Consider the following 22,467-nt stretch of genomic DNA (forward strand, 5'->3'; position numbering starts at 1 on the left):
GCTGCCCTCCTCTGGCCCTGGCGCTTCCCCGCACACCGCTCCCCTCTCGCCCCCATTTGAGCCAGAACTACTCACTTTCTTAAAAAAAAATTTTCGATATATCAGAATGTAAAGCCTCTATCCGTTGCAATGGTTTTGTTTACTCGATGCCATGAATTGTTGCGAAGAGATAGTTGCCGCCGAGCATATGTGGAATGATGTCCAAATTCAAGTGGGCGTGTAACGCCAGCGTTAATGCTAGTTCCATAAAAATAACGCAGAAATTAACGTCTAGTTTGATTTTTATTTGAATGAGCAATTTGAATGAAAAGTGATGGGCCGGACAAGTACTTTTAGCACATATTTAAACATAATTTGTACCGATACGAAATCGACGTCGAATATTGTGAATACCAGGGGATCCTGAAAGTCTGAGAAGAATCGATTTTCTTCTAAGTAAGTCTCTGCCACCATAGAGTAACAAATGACTTTTACCTTCGATGCGATTTTTTTTTGGATTTGAACGTTTCTCAGAATAATTTCATATTGTGAAAAATTATGAATTATATACTAATAAAATACTTATCCTCCGATTGATGCCATAAATTGTAGTGCTGCACATAACTCAGATGGTAACTTTTTTGATTCACTTGAACTTTCTAAAGTTCCGGGTGCTTCCCGTAAGATTAAATTTCTCACGTCCTATTTAAATTTTTTTTCCCCTTTACAATATAATTACAGATTTGTATTTTTTTTTAATATAATATTTTTTCATGATTTGTAAAAGCTTTTCTTAATTGTTTTGTTGAAATTATTTACAATTGGTTTCGTAATTTTTTTTACATACTATTATGTTTTGAATTTTTTTCACTCGTCATCCGATGTACTCGTCACTTTTGCATTTATTTGACCACGTTTTGTTCCTTTGAACCAAACGTTTTTCACGCATTACCATGATTTAACAGATTCATTTTTTTATTCATTGCGTTTGAAATGGTTTTTTTTATATCCTTTAGTAATGAATTGCTCATTTAAAGCAAGTTTCGAGAGAACAGATCGGACAACTTCTTCTTATAAATCATCGTGCATTTGTGTTTTGAACTACATGAGTGTCTCATAGGGTTTCACTGAGACTACTGTCCAGGTGACATCAAACATAAATGTACTTGTCTCCAATTTTTTAACAGCACTCGTGCTGTTACTTATGGTTTGATTTGACTACTTTTTGTGCACTGTGAACTTGAAAAAATTTTACAGGATATTGGAAAATCAAATTTTTCATATTAGGGCACAATATAGATGACATTCTGTTATTATTAATTCATTTTTTGTTCGTACCAAGAAATGCACACTACATGTATGAGTAACATATGTAGGGTTTATTCACTGAGACTACCGTTCAGATGTAATGATCATATTATCACCCATCAGAGTGTACTTGCGAAAAGACATTTATTGAAAAATTTTTTAATTAAAATTATTCCCTGTCTCATTGAAAGAGATATCAAAAAAAAGGAAACAAAATTTTTTTAATCAAATTACGGCTAATTTATTCAAAAAATTACAAGGAATAATAAATTTCGATGTCGTTAAATAACGACAGGATTTCAATGACTAAGGCACTCGAATCTTTTTTCAAGATAACGCGATATTGATCGATTGGAATAATTAAATCCAACATAGGGGGTCACCCCGCATGGCGGCCGAATTTTGTAGGGTTTCTTCGCAATTTTCTTGCGGCAAAGAAAAAAAACATAGACTTTTGAAATTTAAAGGGTTTATTCAATGGTATTTCAACTCGATGGTAGAATTTTTTAACTCTGATATCTCTGGTAGATTCGGTGTAAAGCTACTCCACAGGAACCCATATGTTTCTTCATAGTCTCCACGATTCTAGGGGATCGGTTTATCTGAGATCAAAAAACCAAGGAGCGTTTGATTAGTAAAGCAGTGGTTATCACCTGAATTAAAATTATACAGAAATATTAAACATTGAAGGATTTTTCCGTTTAGAAAAACCTTATTTCAATTTTTCAAAATGTTGCATAGCTCAATAATCCTTCAATTTCGATATTTCTGTATGATTTTAGTTCAGGCAATAGCCCACTGCTTTACAAATCAAAACGCTCCTCGGTTTTTTGACCGCAGATAAACGGAACCCCCGGGAATCGTGGACACCATGGAGAAGCATATGGGATCCTGTGGATTAATTTTACACGGAATTAACTCGAGACATCAGAGTTAAAAAATTCTATCATTAAGTTGAAATACCAATGAATAAACTCTTTAAATTTTAATTCTGTGTTTTTTTCTCGTCGCAAAAAATCGAGGAAACCCCAAAAAATGCGGCTGCCATGGGGGGTGACCTCCTCAAGCCGAATCAGTTTTTTTGAAAATAAAAATCGTTTTATTATGCATGCAAGTTGTTTTTGGTATTTTAATACCCACTAGGGTGGTAGTTATTTGGGATCAAATTTATTTTACCCTTTTCGCCCCCTAAATTGGTTCGAAATACATAAAAAGTAATGCTGTAATTTTGTCAGATTTGTAGAACAATGCTCAACCCTCGACCATGGGTGTTGAAGTTTTCTGTTCATAATACATGGAATTTTTCTGCGTTTGTGATCACGATTATACTGTGGGCCTCAATACATTTGGAAAATCTTGAAATTTCCATAAATTGTTTTACAAGCATGTTGCTACACGAAAAAAATTTTCAAAACTCCTACCCTTAAAATGTTGTATAGCATCACTATAAGAACCCATTAATGCGCAAAACGACAATTTTGGACACACAATTTCAAGTACGCAGTTTTAATTAAAGAACAAAATCTGATATAGGGGGTTTTTGAGAGTGCTCTTTCAGAATCTTGCATTTATTTTGTAAAATTAAATCAAAATCTTCATTATTTATTCGTTTTTAATTGAAAAGTCAAGATTTTCTAACATTTTTTTTTTCAAAGCGATTTCCCTTACTGTTGCTGCTCTCAAATAACCATATTATCGCCAGCAAAGATGTTCTTAAGGTCTGACGAGTCCAGAACACTGGTTATAAACACTTTTTTCTTACTCAGTTTTTGCATAATGGCGGCTTTTGCAAAACAGCATGATGAAAATCGGTATGATTTTTTTTCTCGAAAGTCTTGACATAACAAAGAAATGTTCCAGAACAAAAAGTATTGAGAATCTTCTAAAGAATACGTGTGATTTTTTTCAAAAATTTTCTAGCTATTTTACCACCCTAATACACACATATATACACACGCGGACATATTTTATTTCGAACTTAAATTTTACTTTGTTGGAATTGAAGTGAAAACTCTCCGTGATTATCAATTTAGTCCTTTTGATGAAAAAATTTCCACCAATGCAAAAAAATACTGATTGCCTCAGTTTCGATTTGCCAATAGAAATTTTGTAATCAAGCACTTTCGAATAGTCTGTTATACGTTTACAGACAATGCGATTATACTGCCTTTCTATATTTTTGTAGTCCCTGGCTCTTTTTCGTCATTCCTGTTTTGGGTTATTTTATTACAAGACGATGCCGCGTCTTTAGATATTCTGCAATAACAAACATCGACAAGTCTGATGATACAATCAGAGAGAGAGCTGATGAGAAAGAGCGAAGGCATGGATTTTTATTTCTAATGTTTCAGAATCCGGACTACATCTCAAGATATATATAGAAAAAATCTAACCTTTCTAAATATTTTTACCATCAATCCGAACGTTGTTGACAATTTTCGGTTTTTTTTTCCGTTACACAACACTCTTGGATTCCTCGGTCTTTATCTCTTTCTTCGTCACTTTTTTCTCACCACTTTCACTAAAACATTGTACTGCTTTTATTTATTTTCTACAGAACCGGAAAAAATTGGAACAGTTTCGATGAATTGTAACATTCGCGATCTTTATAACCTCATTTAGTTAGCATTGAAATAACACACCATACGTCATATCATAACGGAAATATATAGGTATATACTTGTACTACCGACCGGGATATCGGTGAACTGTCAAATCGCGATCTTTATAACCTCATCATCTATCAGCATAAACAACACACCATACGTCATACGACACGAAAATATACAGGTATATATTGGTATTATGGCACCAGAAAAAAAATATATCGGTATATAAAATGTATTATGGCACCAGATTTGTCACTAGATATAAAACAAATAAACATCAAAAATGTGTGCGAAAATCCGACCCATTTTTTGATGCAATTAAAAAATAAATAATTAATATCTCTTCAACGCGTCAACCTACAGAGTTCGATGAGGTCGCAATCGAAAGAAAAAAAATAATAAAAAATATGTCAACGTATAATATTCTCCGAAATGATATAGTTAATTAATTATTGAAGAAACAAATTTTGAAAATTTTCGAAAACAATTGGAAACGCTATCGCTCCGGTAAAGAGTCTCTGGCAGCAACTCGTCATATCTTATAAATGTACTTTTTTCACGTCATCTAACGAAGTGCATATTGATATTTATTTTGTTAAAACTTGTGGAATACTAAACCGGTATAAAAGCGGCCGCATAAATGTAGACTTTGATCTGTGTGTGAAAATAAAAAATATAAAAAAATGCGCGATGCATATGTCAACGAAACTTTTCAAGATTTCATTATTTCATTCGATTGGAAGTAAGTGTCAACTAAGATAATCTTTCAATTAAACCAGAGTGCGCGGAATATTATTCAGTGTAAATATATCGTCAGTTGCGTGATTATATATCATGTGTAATTATGTAGGTCATATATAAGAGTTCCCTTTGATAGCTGTGTGGTAACGAACGGGCCGGGATTTGACGTTACGAAGTGCGGGACATATGTAACAAACGTTCGCATGGTTAGTGATTAATATAAATAAGGTAAATGAGTTTATCAAGAATAGGTCTGGAAGTTGTAAGGAAAAATGTTCGTCAGCCTATAACGTCAAATTTTCTTTTTGCGATCTGAAATATCATGGTTGATAATTAATAATACAAGAACACACGGAACTGTTAGTATATATAATGTGAGAAACTCCAATCGAATAAATGTTTTCTAATTTATTTTTTGTGTCATCATTATTTTTGAATATTCCCATATTTTGCTTCCTATTGAGTCTGGCTCTGCTCTTTCCGATCCTTGTTTTGATTCCATCGGTTTGCAGCGGATCGATACATATTATTAATTGGTTGCCTAATATGTGTCTTTTAATTTTCTACCATTTCTTCATGCTGATTGTGGTAACCTGATTCAAGTGGTTTCCAACTATGATCATTATTCGCACATTTTGTATATCAGATTCTCAAAACAGTTTCTGATGTTGATATAAGTGTAGTTATATTTTTTCCACCTGGCCTGTCGAGTAATAAATTTTGAAACTTGTTCCAAAAAGTCTTTGGATGCTTTTTTTGCTGATAATATGAAAAGTTAAATCTTCGGAATGCGGTAGGAAAACACAAATTTTGACAACAATACTTATGAAATAACGTGTATGTTGAGTATTCCTATTCTGCAAACTGCAAATGTGGAATTATTGGTGAAAACATTCATTACGATAAGTCTACAGTTGCTCAGTTTTGGATGCGATTGAGTATAATGCCTGCCAACATCATGGAAACCTACATGACTTCTAACACCCTTTCACTATAATACTATATATTTGGATCACTGAAATACAGCAAAAATCTACAATCAATAAAATTTATATACTGTGCCATTCATTTTACTTTTTGACTCTCACCGTAAGATAAATATGAAGTGAAAAATTCATTATAAAAGTCTTCAGTTGCTCATTTATGGATGGATTTGAAATTGCTGTCTTCCAAACTAATTGCGCAGATACATTGAATCGCAGCAGATACCGGCGAACTTTGAAATTTCTGTGGATAAGTATATGTGGTAGTATCACCCCCTATCTTTGATTATAGTAATATGGAATGGAATTTTGTTCAGCAAGTTCTAAAGTGTTTCTTTTCAAATAGTATTGAAGTTTGTATTACTGCGGTATGGAGTGAATACCTTCAAACTTTGATATTTTTGTGTCGCAGCATGTGTGCCAATCATTTTAATTTTTTACTCCAACCGTAACATGTAATTTCAAAAATTCATCACAAAAGTTTTCATCTTTACTATTTAACTTCATTTTCTTTTTTCTAAATTCCATGCTAAATTTCTTAATTTCTAAATTTATTTCTAAATTATCCTGAAATGAAATTGTTTTCCTCCACAACCAATGCAGATACCTTAAACGTCTTTGATTTCCGTTGCTCTGTAGAATTAATTACCCTCAGTTTTTTTTGCTTCTTTGAGTTCTGACACAATAAATGTTTTCGGGTGCCTTTTTTCCGCAACTATCAAACTGTAGATAATTGGATCTCAGCGACCACTTGCAAACTTTGGAAATATATTTCATCGGGGGTATGTTTTGGATGATACGAAAACGTCTAGATTCAGAATGCAAAAGCGATATTTAAAAATGGCCAATTCTGTTGGATTTGTTGTGTCTTCAATTTGATCTGTCTTTCCTCTTTTCCTTCCTTTTCACTAACGTTATAAGCCGGAAATCATATCTCAGCCCGCAACACGCATTGCTACATGCTCTTGAGTTTCCAATGGACAAAACTCATTAGAAGACAAGGAGAAAAATCACCAAAGTCCAAGAAAAAACCTCTATCGAAATATTTCCAGTACAATTTTAACGAAATTTATGTCTTTTTTCGTGGAAACCAACGTTATAAGGTGAAAATCATATCCCGGCCTCCAACCCACTTTCGACCGTGCTCTTTGGTTCCTAATTGACAAAACATATTAGGGTACAAGGAAAAAAAGTGCCAAAGTCCAAGAACAGACCTGTGACGAAATATTTCCAGTAAAATTTTGACGCAAAATAGGTCCTTTTTCGTGGAAACCAGCGTTATAAGCCGAAAATCATATCCCGGCCTCCAACCCGCTTGCGACCGTGCGCTTAGGTTTCTAATTGACAAAACATATCAGAGTACAAAGAAAAAAATTGGCAAAGTCCAAGGACAGACCTGTGCCGAAATATTTTCAGTACTATTTTGACGAAAAATAGGTCTTTTTTCGAGAAAACCAACGTTATAAGACGAAAATCATAAATAATCCATAGAAATTCAAACTGAAATCCTATAGTCAACTGAAAATAAATAAGGAACTTTTGAGAAAAAAGACGTAATATCAAACCATAAACTTCCCCTAGGAAAAAAAAGGTTGGGACAAGTACATTGATGGTCCCTCGTTTGCTGATAATTCCATCCATAAAAAAAACTTAAAAAAAAATTTTTTTTAAATTGTAAAAAAAATTATTTTATAAAAAAAATTACAGAACAATTCGAAAAAAATTTCACAAATCTTGAAAAAACATTATATTAAAACAAAAACTAATCTGTATCTATTTTTAAAAGTGTCAAAAGAATCAAATAACAAGTAAAAAATAAAAAACCGAAAAATCGGTCTTGAAATCATTTTGGAAACCGATGCCTCATTCTTCTTATTAGATTCGAACAGCTAAATGAACTGAAAAAAATTCCATCTAATTTACGTGCGGCATTAAAATTTATTATATTAATTCGACGCCAAGTATTTTCTAATGAATTGAAAAAAGTTACCACTTGAATTACGTGCAGCATTAAAATTTATGATATCAATCGGTGGACAAGTATTTTATTAGTAACTCCAAATTTTGACATTATTAAATTCTTCTAAAAAGCTTTTAAATCTAAAAAAAATCACATGAAAGCTAGTCATATGTTACTCTATGGTGGCAGAGACTTATAAGAAAATCAATTCTTCTCAGACTTTCAGGATCCTCTGGTATTATTCACAAAATTCGACGTCGATTGGATCGATACAAATTATGTTTAAATATGTGTTAAAAGTACTTGTCCGGCCCATCACTTTCCGTTTAAATTGTTCATCCCAATAATAATCAATGCTTGTCTAGAACTGATGGATCACAAGTATCCATGCAGAGGGAATTGAGAGAATTATCTTCAAGTAATTTTTACGTAATTGCACTAATTTAATAAAAAAAGCAAAGAAATTGTTCCGCAATATACAAGGGATATTATTGTCCACTGATAAATGAAAATAATTGTACATAATATATATGTTCAAGTTTAAAAAATAACTCTCCAGTTTGTATTCAATGACGGCAATTTTCGCTTCTCACTTATTCTTCCAGCGAACGAATTCCATTCGGAATAAGAACTAACCTATACTACTATTAAGAACATTAAACTGATAATGAATCGCATTTCAATAAATGTTTAACCGGATTCTGCCATACAATTCCATTTTTTCATGATTGATTTTTATTTAAATGAATAGTGATGGGCCGGACAAGTACTTTTAACACATATTTAAACACAATTTGTATCGATCCAATCGACGTCGAATTTTGTGAATAATACCAGAGGATCCTGAAAGTCTGAGAAGAATTGATTTTCTTATAAGTCTCTGCCACCATAGAGTAACATATGACTAGCTTTCATGTGATTTTTTTTGGATTTAAAAGCTTCTTAGAAGAATTTAATAATGTCAAAATTTGGAGTTACTAATAAAATACTTGTCCACCGATTGATATCATAAATTTTAATGCTGCACGTAATTCAAGTGGTAACTTTTTTCAATTCATTAGAAAATACTTGGCCTCGAATTAATATAATAAATTTTAATGCCGCACGTAAATTAGATGGAATTTTTTTCAGTTCATTTAGCTGTTTGAATCTAATAAGAAGAATGAGGCATCGGTTTCCAAAATGATTTCAAGACCGATTTTTCGGTTTTTTATTTTTTACTTGTTATTTGATTCTTTTGACACTTTAAAAAATAGATACAGATTAGTTTTTGTTTTAATATAATGTTTTTTCAAGATTTGTGAAATTTTTTTCGAATTGTTCCGTAATTTTTTTTATAAAATAATTTTTTTTACAATTTAAAAAAAATTTTTTTTTAAGTTTATAATATACAGACACATAAATTCTTGAAAGTATTGGAAACTTTTGCATAATCTTGAGCCCGTGCAAAGTTTTTTCTCAGCAATTACGCCTCAGATCATGCTGATTTTGGGTGGAATCGAAAGAGAATTTATTAGTTAATCTCCAGTTCAATTTTCAAAGCCTCAGATGACTCACAAGGAAAGGTACTTTAGTGTCCCCCTCCGATTTTGATAATTTTTATATATGTTATAGTCCAACGAAAAATAAGAGACACGTATTTTTTTTTATCGGCTGAAAGTGATTTTTAAGGGGTGAAATCAACCCCCAAAGTTGGGCATGTTTTGCGTCTGGTAGAGTGTTTCATATAAAAGCACTCATCCGATCGAAACGAAACCAATTGCAAAATATTCTGCATGTCAAATAACCTATATGACATGTCCAACTTCTTATGCACCCCTATTACATGGGGATGATTTACCACCGAATATCCAGAATTTTTTTGTATAAAAAAAATTTACCGTCCGATTCTAATAAAACAAACGCCATTTTGTAGAGCAAAAAAAATAAAATTGACGTGTTTTTGGGTTTTCCTCAGATCAAAAAAATTGAGGGGGTAAAACACCCTTAAATCGTCAAATTTTATTTCGAGCACTGTCCCCTTCCGATTTCAATATTCTTTTTATAGAATGTAGGTTATCGAAAAATAACAGACACGTATTTGTTTTATCGGCTGAAAGTTATCTTTAAGGGGTGAAATCAACCCCCAAAGTTCGGTATATTTTGCACCTGGTGAGTGTTTCATGTAGAAGCACTCAACCGATCGTAGCGAAGCCACTTGCAAAATAGTTATCACGTCAAATTACCTATACGACATGTCCAACTTCTTATGCACCCCTATTACATGGGGATGATTCACCCCCTGACATTCATAATTTTTTTGTAAAAAAAAATTTCCATTCGATTTTAATGGAATAGACAAAATTTTGAAGAGTAAAAAGAATTCAAGTTGACGTGTCTTTTGATTTTACCAAGAAAACAGATTAAGGGGGAATGGCAGCTAATGTATATGCGAAAAAAATATTATTTAGCATATAAGTCGATAGGCGATGATAATGAGACCATTTGAATTCAATTCAATCGTTTCAATGCGCAAAATGAAATTTGAGATTGTAGAGGTGTTTTACCCCCTTAATCTGTTTTTTAAAAACATACTGTTTAAATTGTTTATCCAAATAAAAAGGGCTTGTCTAGAACTGATAGATCACAAGTATTCATGCAGAGGGAATTGAGAGAATTATCTTCAATTAATTTTTACTTAATTGCACTAATTTAATATAAAAAACGGAAACAAATTGTTCCGCAATATACAAGGGATATTATTGTGCATCGATAAATGAAAAAAATTGTACATAATATATATGTTCAAGCTTCCAAAATAACTCTCCAGTTTAGATTCAATGAAGGCAATTTTTACTTCCGACTTATTCTCCACCGAACGAATTCCATTCGGAATAAGAACTAACCTATCCTATTATTAAGAACATTAAATTAATAATGAATCGCATTTCAATAAATTGTTAACCAGATTCTGCCGTACAATTTCGTTTTTTTATGATTGATTTTTTATTGAATGAATGGTGCTAGGCCGGACAAGTACTTTTAACACAAATTTAAACATAATTTGTATCGATCCAATCAACGTCGAATATTGTGAATAATATCAGCAGCTCCTGAAAGTCTGAAAAGAATCGATTTTCTTATAAGTTTCTGCCACCATAGAGTAACAAATGACTAGCTTTCATGTGATTTTTTTTGGATTCAAAAGCTTCTTAGAAGAATTTAATAATGTCAAAATTTGGAGTGACTAATAAAATACTTGCCCACCGATTGATATCATAAATTTTAGGGCTGCACGTAATTCAAGTAGTAACTTTTTCCAATTCATTAGAAAATACTTGGCCTCGAATTGATATAATAAATTTTAATGCCGCACGTAAATTAGATGGAATTTTTTTCAGTTCATTTAGCTGTTCGAATCTAATAAGAAGAATGAGGCATCGGTTTCCAAAATGATTTCAAGACCGATTTTTCGGTTTTTTATTTTTTACTTGTTATTTGATTCTTTTGACACTTTTAAAAATAGAAACAGATTAGTTTTTGTTTTAATATAATGTTTTTTCAAGATTTGTGAAATTTTTTTCGAATTGTTCTGTATTTTTTTTTATAAAATATTTTTTTTACAATTTTTTTTTATTTTTTTTCAGAGTAATTTTTATGGATGGAATTATCAGCAAACGAGGTACCATCAATGTACTTGTCCCAACCTTTTTTTTCCCAGGAGTAATTATTTTACGGTGAATGGGAAAAGGTATCTCGAATAAATCTTCTAACCGCTACTGTTTCATTCCTTACAATAAGTTTAGTAATGTGAATGAAAAAAATTCGGAAAGAACAAATCACTACAAAATCTACATTTTCATTTTTTTTCGTTAGGCTCATACTTGTCGTCACTATGTAGATTTTTTGCCACCGTTACCATGGGGCAATTAACTCTAATTTCGACATCGATTTGGTCTTCGAAATTATAATTTTCTTCCTTGTCTTCATTATCGCTTAAAATCACTTCGGGTTCGGCAGCGTTCGCACAACTTACGCCGTTACATTTTTTTCACAGAACCGTACATTTTAATCCTAATTTCCGATACGTGCAATAGGATGTGCACCACTCTTATCGCACAAGCATGAAATAATTTCTAATAAGTTGAGCGGAATGGGATCTTTTCTACACGTTATCGGCTCTAACATATTTCTACTTTTTTTCCACCCCCATTGCATGGGATTCTTTGAACATTCGCCTTGCCATTGACAAACTTGTAAAAACGTGCAAAGCGAATGGTCATTACAAACCTCAGCAGTTGGAGGAAGAGAACTTAAATTAAACGTACTTTAAGGCTCGATTTCATAAAATACAAATATCGGAATTCATCATATCATGTTATATATGTACTACGCGCACCATATATGGCCATTACTATGCTCTTTCCAGCTGCTTGGATCGAGCTTCTTTCAGATGTCGGATTATTGAAAAGTTCCGCTTCTTTCAGGAGACTATTACGGTCACTCTTCAAAAGTTTAATTAATTTTGATTTCCCCTGCTTGTACAGCGAAGACGTTGTATCGCAGCCATGAAAGCGTCAATTTTTCTTCGACACTTTGCCGGCTATACTTTCCACGTGCGACGTGAACCACGATTGCGATGTTTTGCTACAAAATCAGAGGTTAAACATTTGCACGAAAACGAAAAAATACATTTCAATTAAACTTTTCAACGTTACATTGAAAAATAAAGAAGAACATACAAAGAAACCACTAATAAAATGCGTGAACTTCACCTTTTCCTACTTATTAATCAAGAGACTCGGTAGAGTCTCGGGACAAGTACATCGACAGCCCTGTCGTCTGCTGGCCTGAGACTCTCGCCGAGACTATACTTTCTCTGAATAAAACGATTCGCCGTGGTGGGGGTAAAATTGGCATGTGATTTTATTGAATTACGAAGCTCAGGAGCCATTTAGCAACTTGAAAATTGAAGTTTAAGCCAATTGAGTAATTCTCTTTCGATTCCGCCCTAAATCAGCATGATCGGTGTTGTAATTGCTGAGAAAAAACTTTGCACGGGCTCAAGATTATGCAAAAGTTACCAACACATTCAAGAATTTATGCGTCTGTATTTATAAACACCATCAAAGGCACTTTGATGCTCTCGAGTTTCTGATTCGTTGGATCTGACGACATCCATTTTTAGACGTTGTGATTGGTTGTTGAAATTAGTTGTTGATGATTGGAAATCTGACGTCAACTTCAGAACGTAGCACACGGCGCAGCATAGCTGGTAACAGCAGTCATAAATTCGACCGATATATATATATATATATATATATATATATTGTGACGATTTTTTATTTTATGGTTACTTAAAAGAAAGAGTAAATGGAGGAACAGTCACAAATGCTCTCCTGTCCGTTTCGATCGATGCTCCAGCCACGCAACGATCCCGCAAAGATTTCCGTAGGGCCTTGTTGAGAAAGATAGGGAAGATTTAATCGATTCGTAATCTTATCATTTCATGTAATTTGGGAGCGTCTAATTCGAATTAGAGGGAACACCAACCGTCGTTGTCGAGATATTCGAATTGAGGTTCACATATTGGATCGTTTTTCCCGAGTGGGATGAGAGGGGAACATTCGAAACGTCGGTGTACTTCGAGCAGGGCTCGTACACAACACATGGACACTCACACATACATCACACGCACACCAACTCGCACAAAAACCGTCGTCGAATATTCTCGAAGGCTCGAGAATATTCGAAACTTGGAATTTTGGAAAATCAGCGACGTCGTACATCGAAAACTCAGGGGAGTCCCGTCAAGAGGGGCGTCTGATCCTTAGAAAATATAAAAATCATCAGCAGTATCGTGATTCGTAATATGAAAAATCTCTTCTCCTCCCGTCATAAAAATATCCATCATCGTAATAATCGGGCCAGGGGTTAATTCACATCATAAAGAAACAACTAATTGTTCCCACGAAAATTCGGGGCCCCGTCTAACGCCCCACGAGCATAATTCATGTCACGCACCTGTCATAGGGCGAACATAGATCGAGAAAAGGGGAGAGAGAAGAGCGGTAACGTACTGCGTGACGGTGATCGATTTCGGGAGATTTTCGTGGAGTATCGAGCGAACTGGACGTGCGATCTCGGGAATTAGTCTCACACGCCGTAAGTCCAACCTTTCGTTGTTCGTTTCGGGCGATGGACTCTTTAAGTAATTATTCCCGTGGATTATTATGGCATAATTCATTTCATGTTATTGTGAAATTTCGCTCGGTCTAATTAGTTTGAATATCGAGAAAATGTGTCACGGCGGCGGCTCTGTCCCGTAGAAAGTCGGCTTTTGATTTCCTTGTTGCCCGCGTTCCGTAAAGTTCGGGGTAGAAAAATAAAGTCGAATAAATTTTCAGTTGCGTGGCCGACGCGAAAATCTCAAACTTTGTTTAGTAATCGTTTGTTTCTTGTAAAGCTGAGAGGAAAGGTCGGGAATATTCGTGAGAGAGTTTGAGTGAGAAAGAGTGTGTGGATCGGGATTGCGAACGCGTGTGACGGGTAATAGCTCGGCTGAGTAACCGAATATCGGGGGCTCAGTAATTTTATTCATCACGTAATTATTTGTCATCGTATTCCATCTTTAACGAATTTCTGACCACGAGTAGAACCGTGACAGAAAATACGAGCTCGTGATAGATTGTAGTGAGTGTAGGCTCCCGATCGATTGTGTGTGAAGATTGTAGTGTGAGTTCGCGACTTTTTCTCCCGTCTTTATTTTACAGTCCTCCCGGTAAATTCTCATCGAGATTTGATTATTGTAATTTTGAAAAGTGATTGTTAAATAATAATTAAGATATCATCCATTTAACAATTTTTGGTTTTGCCAGTTATTTTCCCGTTCACCCCGCCCATTCCGCTGCAAGCCAAGCCGGCAAATCATCATTTCCCTCCGATCATACTATGTCACTTCGGTGGCTGGCGCCCACGAGAATAAGAACTGTTCTCGAAAACATAAAATAGTATGAGCGGAAGAATTTGATTTTGTGGCACTTGAAAAATCGGTCACAATATGTACAAACCATGTGTCAGTTTTTGATCGTATGAACAGAGTTTCGACATTACGAAGTGCGTGCGGGATCAATAAAAAAATAATTTTCATCATCTAAAGAAGTGCATATTACTATTTATTTTGTTATTTGTGATATATTAAACCGGTATCAAAGCGGCTGCGTAAATGTAGTCTGTGATGTGTGTGTGAAAAAGAATATAAAAAATGCGCGATGCATGTATGTCAACGAAACTTTTCAAGATTTCATTATTTCGTTCAATTGGAAATAAGTGTTAACTGAAATAATCCTTCAATTAAATCAGAGTACGAGAAATATTGTCCAGTGCGAATATATTGTCAGTGGCGTGGTTATATATCATGTGTACATAGGTTATATATACGAATAAATAGAACAAAAATACACGCAACTGTTAGAATGATATTAGAAACTTTAATTGAATAAATGTTTTCTAATTTATCAAGAGACTCGGTAGACTCTCGGGACAAGTACATTGACAGCCCTGTCGTCTGCTGGCCCGAGGCTCTCGCCGAGACTATATTTATCTCTGAATAAAACGATTCGCGATGGTGGGGGTAAAATCGACATGTCATTTTCTTGAATTGCGAAGCTCAGGAGTTATGTCGCAATTTGAAAATTGAACTTTCAGCTAATTAAGAAATTCTCTTTCGATTGTGCCCAAAATCAGCATGATCGGTGGCGTAATTGCTGAGAAAAAACTTTGCACGAGCTCAAGATTATGCAAAAAGTACCAACACATTTACGCAGCTGACGTATCCGTATATGGGTTCAGACCGATACATACAGGGGCTCCTTGATGCCCATCATAACCAATCAGCGGTGAGAATCTATCCGTCTCGACCAATCGGAGATGAGAAAGTTTCTGGTAGTCCTCAATGTTTTCTTGTATACCGTCTGTTATGTTATTATAAAGTGATTGCGATCGTAGCCCCGTGGATCAACGGTGCAAGATTTGCAAATTTCGTTTAAATAAGTAAAACATTATTGGAAATAGCAGTGGATATAATCAATTTTATTTTTTTCATAGAAGAAGTTTCAATAAGTTTCGAGCCCAATTCACGACAATAATATCTATAATAAATAAAACCTCATAAGTGGATTAATTGATCTCATACAGTGTACTGAGAGTGAGTAAATTGTTGAGAAGTGAAAAAGTGAATAATGTGTCGTGAAAATTAAGAATTATCTGTTCCACTTCGATATCGTAATATACATAGATAGCAAATTTGCGAGATTTCGCGTCATGTTGAGGTTTAAGGTTATGACCGCCGGAGTGCTGTTGCGTGCAGAGTGTAGAAAAATAAAAGTGGTTATTGAAAAGTGGAAGGAATCGATATTATTAATGACGTGACTCATTAGTGTTGAATAATAATAATAATAACAATGAGAAAAAAAACGTTCGTTCATTATAACCTCTAAAACGTTCTTTCCAAACAGAAATTCTATGTTGTGTAATTACATTAAAGAAAGAGGTGGATGGTTGTGTGTGAACGAATTCAAATAAATTTTAAAAAACTTTGGTCAAGTAATTCAATGTATTGTTGTCATAATTTCTTTCATTTAGTTTGGCTGTGTTCACCGGTCCCTTTTTTCCACCTCCTTAGCTTACAGTGTATTGTCATACCAATTTCTATTCGTTCTCCAGACAATACGAGAGATATTCGTATTTCTATTTCTTTATATTGATTTCAACAAGATAATTTGAAATATTTATAACAAAAAGCCTTCATGATTGCTTATTCATACACCCAAGTTTTGAAAAATCTTTGGGCCATGTAAATGCATAGATATATTCACTTGAGTTGTTACATGATAAATTTGAAAATTTATTTCAATAAGTCATTGGGTGCTTAATTTTCATGATATCAAAATTTGTATCTTCGAAATGCAATGAACACCTCTAAAGTTCGACAAAGTGATGAAGCGACATGTATATTGAATATTTCCAGACCATGTTTGCAATTGGCATTGTGGGTTGAAAAATTCATGTCTGTAAGTCTACACCTGATCATTTTTGGATGTGATCAAATATTTTGTCTGCGGATAACCATGGAGACATACAAAATTACAGCATTTTGCTTGCTTCAACATGCATCGTATCTGTCACTTTTTTTTTGAATGTGTCATAATAAGTTTCAAAAATGTGGTTCATGTAATTTTGAAGTGTTTTTCCCTATAGCACCAAAGTCTGTATAACTCGTACGTAGCAAGTACCTATGAACTTTGATATTTCTATGAAATAGCAGGTATGCCAATCTTTTAACGTTTTGGTTCCAACTGGAATATATTAACGAAGATATTCATTACTAAAGTCTTCACCTACTTATTTCTGAATAGGTCTGAAATTACTGTCTTCAGAAGTTAATGCACAGATACATGAAACAATTTTGATTTCTGTTCTCTTTCAATTGCGCTGTCTTTTTTCTTTTTAACTATGGCATAATTAATTTCATAAATCTGTGGTACTTTTGTCTGTCTGTATCATAACGTAGATGAAGAAATTGCAGCAGATACTGGCAAACTTTGAAAATTCTGTGTTTACACTTGTGCGCCAAGTATTAGCACTTCCTATTTTTGATTATGGAATATGAGTATATATAAATTATGAAAATTATTAGAAAATTATAGAAAATGGTAATACATAAATAATAAATAATTAAAAATGGTACAAAAAGTCAGCGGTGGCCCATTTATGATTGCCATAAGAATTTATGTTTTCAAAATAGATATATATTATAAAATAAACAAATCTGTTGGACCTGACACACTCAATACTTTTCATTTCTCTGATTGGAACTCAGTCGCTACATGCAGAGTTTAAAAATTTTATACATCGACATGTGTACATCAACTTGATATCTCTGGGTATGATACTGTGAATAGAAAAGAGTGCTTCAAAAAGTCATTGGAAGTTTCCTGGTGGACTTGGTGAGCATTATATATATTTTTTCTCTCTCTCTTTCTGTCAAATTTTACGGAAAATCAATCAAAAAATTCATTTCATTGAAAAATTTTCATATCTTTTTTATTCACAACGATTTGATTAAAAAAATTGAAAATAAAATTCATAAATGAGGGGGGGAAATTCCTCAATAATACAAAAACAATTAAAAAATAAAAAACCGAAAAATCGCGCTTGAAATCATTTTGGAAACCGATGCCTCATTCTTCTTATTTGATTCGAACAGCTAAATCAATTAAAAAAAATTCCATCTAATTTACGTGCAGCATTAAAATTTATTATATCAATTCGAGGCCAAGTATTTTCTAATGAATTGAAAAAAGTTACCACTTGAGTTACGTGCAGCACTAAAATTTATGATATCAATCGAAGGACAAGTAATTTATAAGTAACTCCAAATTTCAACATTATGGAATTGTTCTAAGAAGTTTTTAAATCCAAAAAAATCACATGCAAGCTAGTCATTTCTTACTCTATGGTGGCAAAGACTTATAAGAAAATCGATTCTTTTCACACTTTCAGGAGCTTCTGATATTATTCACAATATTCGACGTCGATTGGATCGATACAAATTATATTTAAATATGAGTTAAAAGTACTTGTCCGGCCCATCACTATTCATTCAAATAACAATCAATCATAAAAAAACGAAATTGTACGGCAAAATCCGGTTAAAAATTTATTGACATGCGATTTATACGAACTTGCGAACAATCAAGTTCAAATTACTTGGAGATATTATTTTTATTTCTATCCATTTTATTATATTTGTCATTATAGAACAGCCCTGATTTGTTTTCGAATGAGCAATTTGAATAAAAAGTGATGGGCCGGACAAGTACGTTTAAGACGTATTTGAACATAATTTGTACCGATCCAATCGAAGTTGAATGTTGTGAATAATACCAGGGGATCCTGAAAGTCGGAGGGGAATCGATTCTTTAAAGTGTGTACCTTGTTGAAGTAACGAATGACTTTCATGTGAATTTTTAATGATTTCATTTCCATTAATTTTTTAGTAATTTTGATAAAACGTTGTGAGCCCGACAAGGATTCTCAACGCTCATTTGTCGCCGGAGATTATATTTCGAATAACTGATAAATACTTGACCTCGAATTGATATAATACATTTTAGTACTGCACGTAATTTTCGTTATGACTTTTTTTTCATTAACTTTTTTCGTGAAAATAATTATCATGAATTTCATTAAAGTTTCCAATTTGTTCGATAAATATTCCAAATTATCAATAAAAACTTGGCCTGCAATTGATATCATACATTTTTATACTACATGTAACTTGGATAGTACATTTTTCAATTTGTTCAATATTTATGAATTTTTTTGAAATTTTTTTATTTTTCTTTACAGAATTTTTTCGATTGTTATTTATTTTTGTTGAATTTTTTTGAACTTTTCAATTTTTCGTTTATTATTTTTATAGAATTTTTTTCCTAGTTCTAAATCTTTTTTCTATGTCATCCAGAAACAAGAGACCATCAATGTACTTGTCCCAACCTTTTTTCCCTATTGTATTTCTTGTACGCAACTGTAATAACGAGCTCAATCACATTCCACACGTGATTAACCACAAACCACGATGATCACGATTATGCTAGAAACTCGTTTCAACGCGAACGTGCGCGGAAGCTTGAATCTACGCATGCGCGAATTGCTCCTCAGCGCCTCGCAACAATATGTCTACCTACAATACACATATTCTATATAATTTTCCGGACTAATAATAATAAGAAATTCATCCGACTGCCGGACTAGCAGACGCTTCGTTAATTAAATCTTGCCTCATATAAAAATTACGTTAATTAAGGTGTTAAAACATAAAATGTGTGAATTTCAAGAAAGAGAGGAATTCTTCTCTGTGGGACAAGTAGCCTCCGCGCCTAGCCGCGGAGTCACGTCAAGCGGCTGAGTCCGAGCTTTCTCGGCGCGAAGTTCAAATGTGACACTTTCCTTAGAATAACAGGGAGTATCGTTTCAATTAATTTTGAAAAGTTGTTTAAAATCTCGAGTCAGTCTGAAAAAAATCTCGACTCAGTTAGAAAAAAATCGATTAGTCAGAGCGTGGAGCCTAATAGTGTTCAATTTAGACTTACTCGGTTTACCGCTGCATCCACACTCTGCAGAGTTTGCAATCTTTTTGTCATGAGGAGATTAGTAAATTGGCGATGAATCGGTTGCATTTTTTGAGTCACTTGAAGGATCCATTGCTTGTCGAGATTTGGTGCGTAATCGTAGGCGGGTGTGCTAGAAAATGAAAATGATCGAATTTCTGATTATTTCTACACAAAGTGAAGAAAAAATGTCATAACGAATCATAGGAAAAAAAATACAAAGCGAATTCGTAATCTCTAGATTTAATACTGTAATGCAGAGAGCAAATGGATAAAAAAACAAAAACTAATATTCAGAAATTCACTTCGTCTTATAAGCGACTTGTCTTACGACTCGCACCGGGGCAGAACTTCTAACAATCAGTCAAACACAATTTTCTATGTTCTGATTATTAAAAAAATTTGGTTGGCATCGTTCTAATTGTTAGAAAGCAAAATTTGGAGATTTTTTATAGTAGCTGATTTTCTACTAATTTCCATAAAACAACCTGAGCTGGACGAGTATTCTTAACGCATATTAGAACAACTTCATAATGTTAAAATTACGAATTACTAATAAAATACTTGTCCACTAATTGATATCATAAATTTTACAACTGCACAAAATTTAGATGGTAAAGTTTTTGATTCACGAAATTTTTCTCAAGTTCCTGATGTGTCCTATAGAATTTAGTATTCAAAATTATGAAATACTTATCCTCGAATAGATATCATAACTTTTAGTACTGTACGTAATTTAGATAGGAACTTTTTCAATTCATTTAGTTGTTCCTTCATTAAAATAAGATGAAAAGAATGTGGCATCGCGTTTAAAATGTTTTCAAGCGAGATTTGTTTATTAGTTACATTTAAATATTTTTGAGTAGTGTCTTTAGCTTTGTTAACGTTTCATTTAAAATTTTTTCCTATATAATGTTTTTTCCTTATTAAGATTTTTACTTGAATACGATCTTTTTCCTCATTTTTTTTTTATGGAATTAGATTTTTGCTTTCATCTTATTTCCTGATTTGTAAATTTTTTTCTAAATTGTTGTGTTGAAATAATTTTCAGGGATATATTGTTTATTAAATAATTTTTTTTATAATTAAAAAAATTTCATAGTATTTTTTATGGTTGGAATTATCAGCTAACGAGGGACCATCAATGTACTTGTCCCAACCTTTTTTTTCCTAGGGGAAGTTTATGGTTTGATATCACGTCTTTTTTCTCAAAAGTTCCTGATTTATGTTTTGATAGCTATAGGATTTTAGTTGAAATTTCTATGAATTATTTACGATTTTCTGCTTATAACGTTGGTTTCCATGAAAAAAGACCTATTTTTCGTCAAAATTGTACTGGAAATATTTCGTCGCAAGTCTGTCCTTGGACTTTGGCGGTTTTTTTTTTCTTGTACTCTAATATGTTACGTTTATTGGGAATCCAAGAGCATGGAGAAATTCGTGTTGCTGGCCGAGATATGATTTTCAGCTTATAACGTTGGTTTCCACGAAAAAAGACGTATTTTTTGTCCAAATTGTACCGAAAATATTTCGGCACAGGTTTGTTCTTGGACTTCAGTGATTTTTCCCCTTGTCTGCTAATGTTTTGTTTATTAGGAACTCGAGAGCTAGAGCAATGCGAGGTGGGGTCCGAAATATGATTTTCGGCTTATCAAGAGACTCGGTAGAGTCTCGGGACAAGTACATTGACAGCCTTGTCGTCTGCTGGACTGAGGCCTCGCCGAGACTATCTTTTCTCTGAATAAAACGATTCGCGGTGGTGGGGGTAAAACTGGCATGTCATTTTCTAGAATTGTGGAGTTCAAGAGATGTTTCGTTAAGCGAAAATTAGTTTGGAGAATCATTTTCAAAATCCCTTTCAAATGAGCCCGAATCCAACACGATCAGTAGCGTAATTGCTGAGAAAATACTTTGCACAGGCTCAAGATTATGCAAAAGCTACTAACCCATTTATAAGTTTGACGTGTCTGTATATAATACCATCAAAGGCCTCATGTCCCTGGAGCTAACTTCACGGTGGTGTCGTGGACTGACGTCACATGCCAGCAACTCCACCTCGTCGCTATATAACCGAGATATTATGAAAAAGGGTTATGTTGTTTTGGCAATGCGAAGTTCGGGATGTGTGTTATATCTCGTGTGCTTGATAATTCGTGGTAATCAATTAATTGTGTCATTCTTTTCTACCGTGAATTCTTTCTAAATATAGATTTATTTAAATGAATAATTGGTTGAATGTAAATAAATTCCAATAAATTTTTTTAAACTTTTATCAAATAAAAATGTCTAATCTAATGTATTTTTGTCATATTTCCTTACATTTAGTTTGGCCGTGCCCTCCAGTCTCTTTTTTCCACCTCTTTAGCTTACAGTTTATCCATACCAATTTCTGTTCATTCTATGGACTATATGTGTGTTGTGTATTTCTATTTCCTCTCATTGAGTTCATCAACATAGTTTGAAGATTTATGACAATAACTCTTGTTCAATCTGATTGGTTGTTTAAACACCTGAGTTTGAAAAAAATCTTTTTGCCAAGTAAATGCATAGATATTCACTTGAGTTGTTATATGATGAATTTGGTAATTAATTTCAATGAGTCATTGGGTGCTTTTTTCTTCGTGATATCAAAATTTGTATCTTGGTAATGCAATGAACACCTCAAGTTTAACAACATGATTAGGCGACAGTATATTGAGTATTTCCACATTATGTTTGCGATTGGCATTATAGGT

At 33.5% G+C, this 22,467-nt stretch overlaps 1 protein-coding gene across 1 annotated transcript in view; it reads right to left on the reverse strand.

Moving 5' to 3' along the window:
- Positions 1-22,467, reverse strand: part of LOC122418257 (extracellular sulfatase SULF-1 homolog) — a 561,276-nt gene that overhangs the window by 479,032 nt on the left and 59,777 nt on the right. The window contains exon 3 of the mRNA XM_043432385.1: positions 19,715-19,865. Coding sequence (XP_043288320.1) covers positions 19,715-19,865 — 151 coding nt within the window. The remainder of the gene's footprint in view (positions 1-19,714; positions 19,866-22,467) is intronic.

Source organism: Venturia canescens, chromosome 11 (genome assembly GCF_019457755.1).
Source record: "Venturia canescens isolate UGA chromosome 11, ASM1945775v1, whole genome shotgun sequence".
NCBI classification, from domain to species: Eukaryota; Metazoa; Arthropoda; class Insecta; order Hymenoptera; family Ichneumonidae; genus Venturia; species Venturia canescens.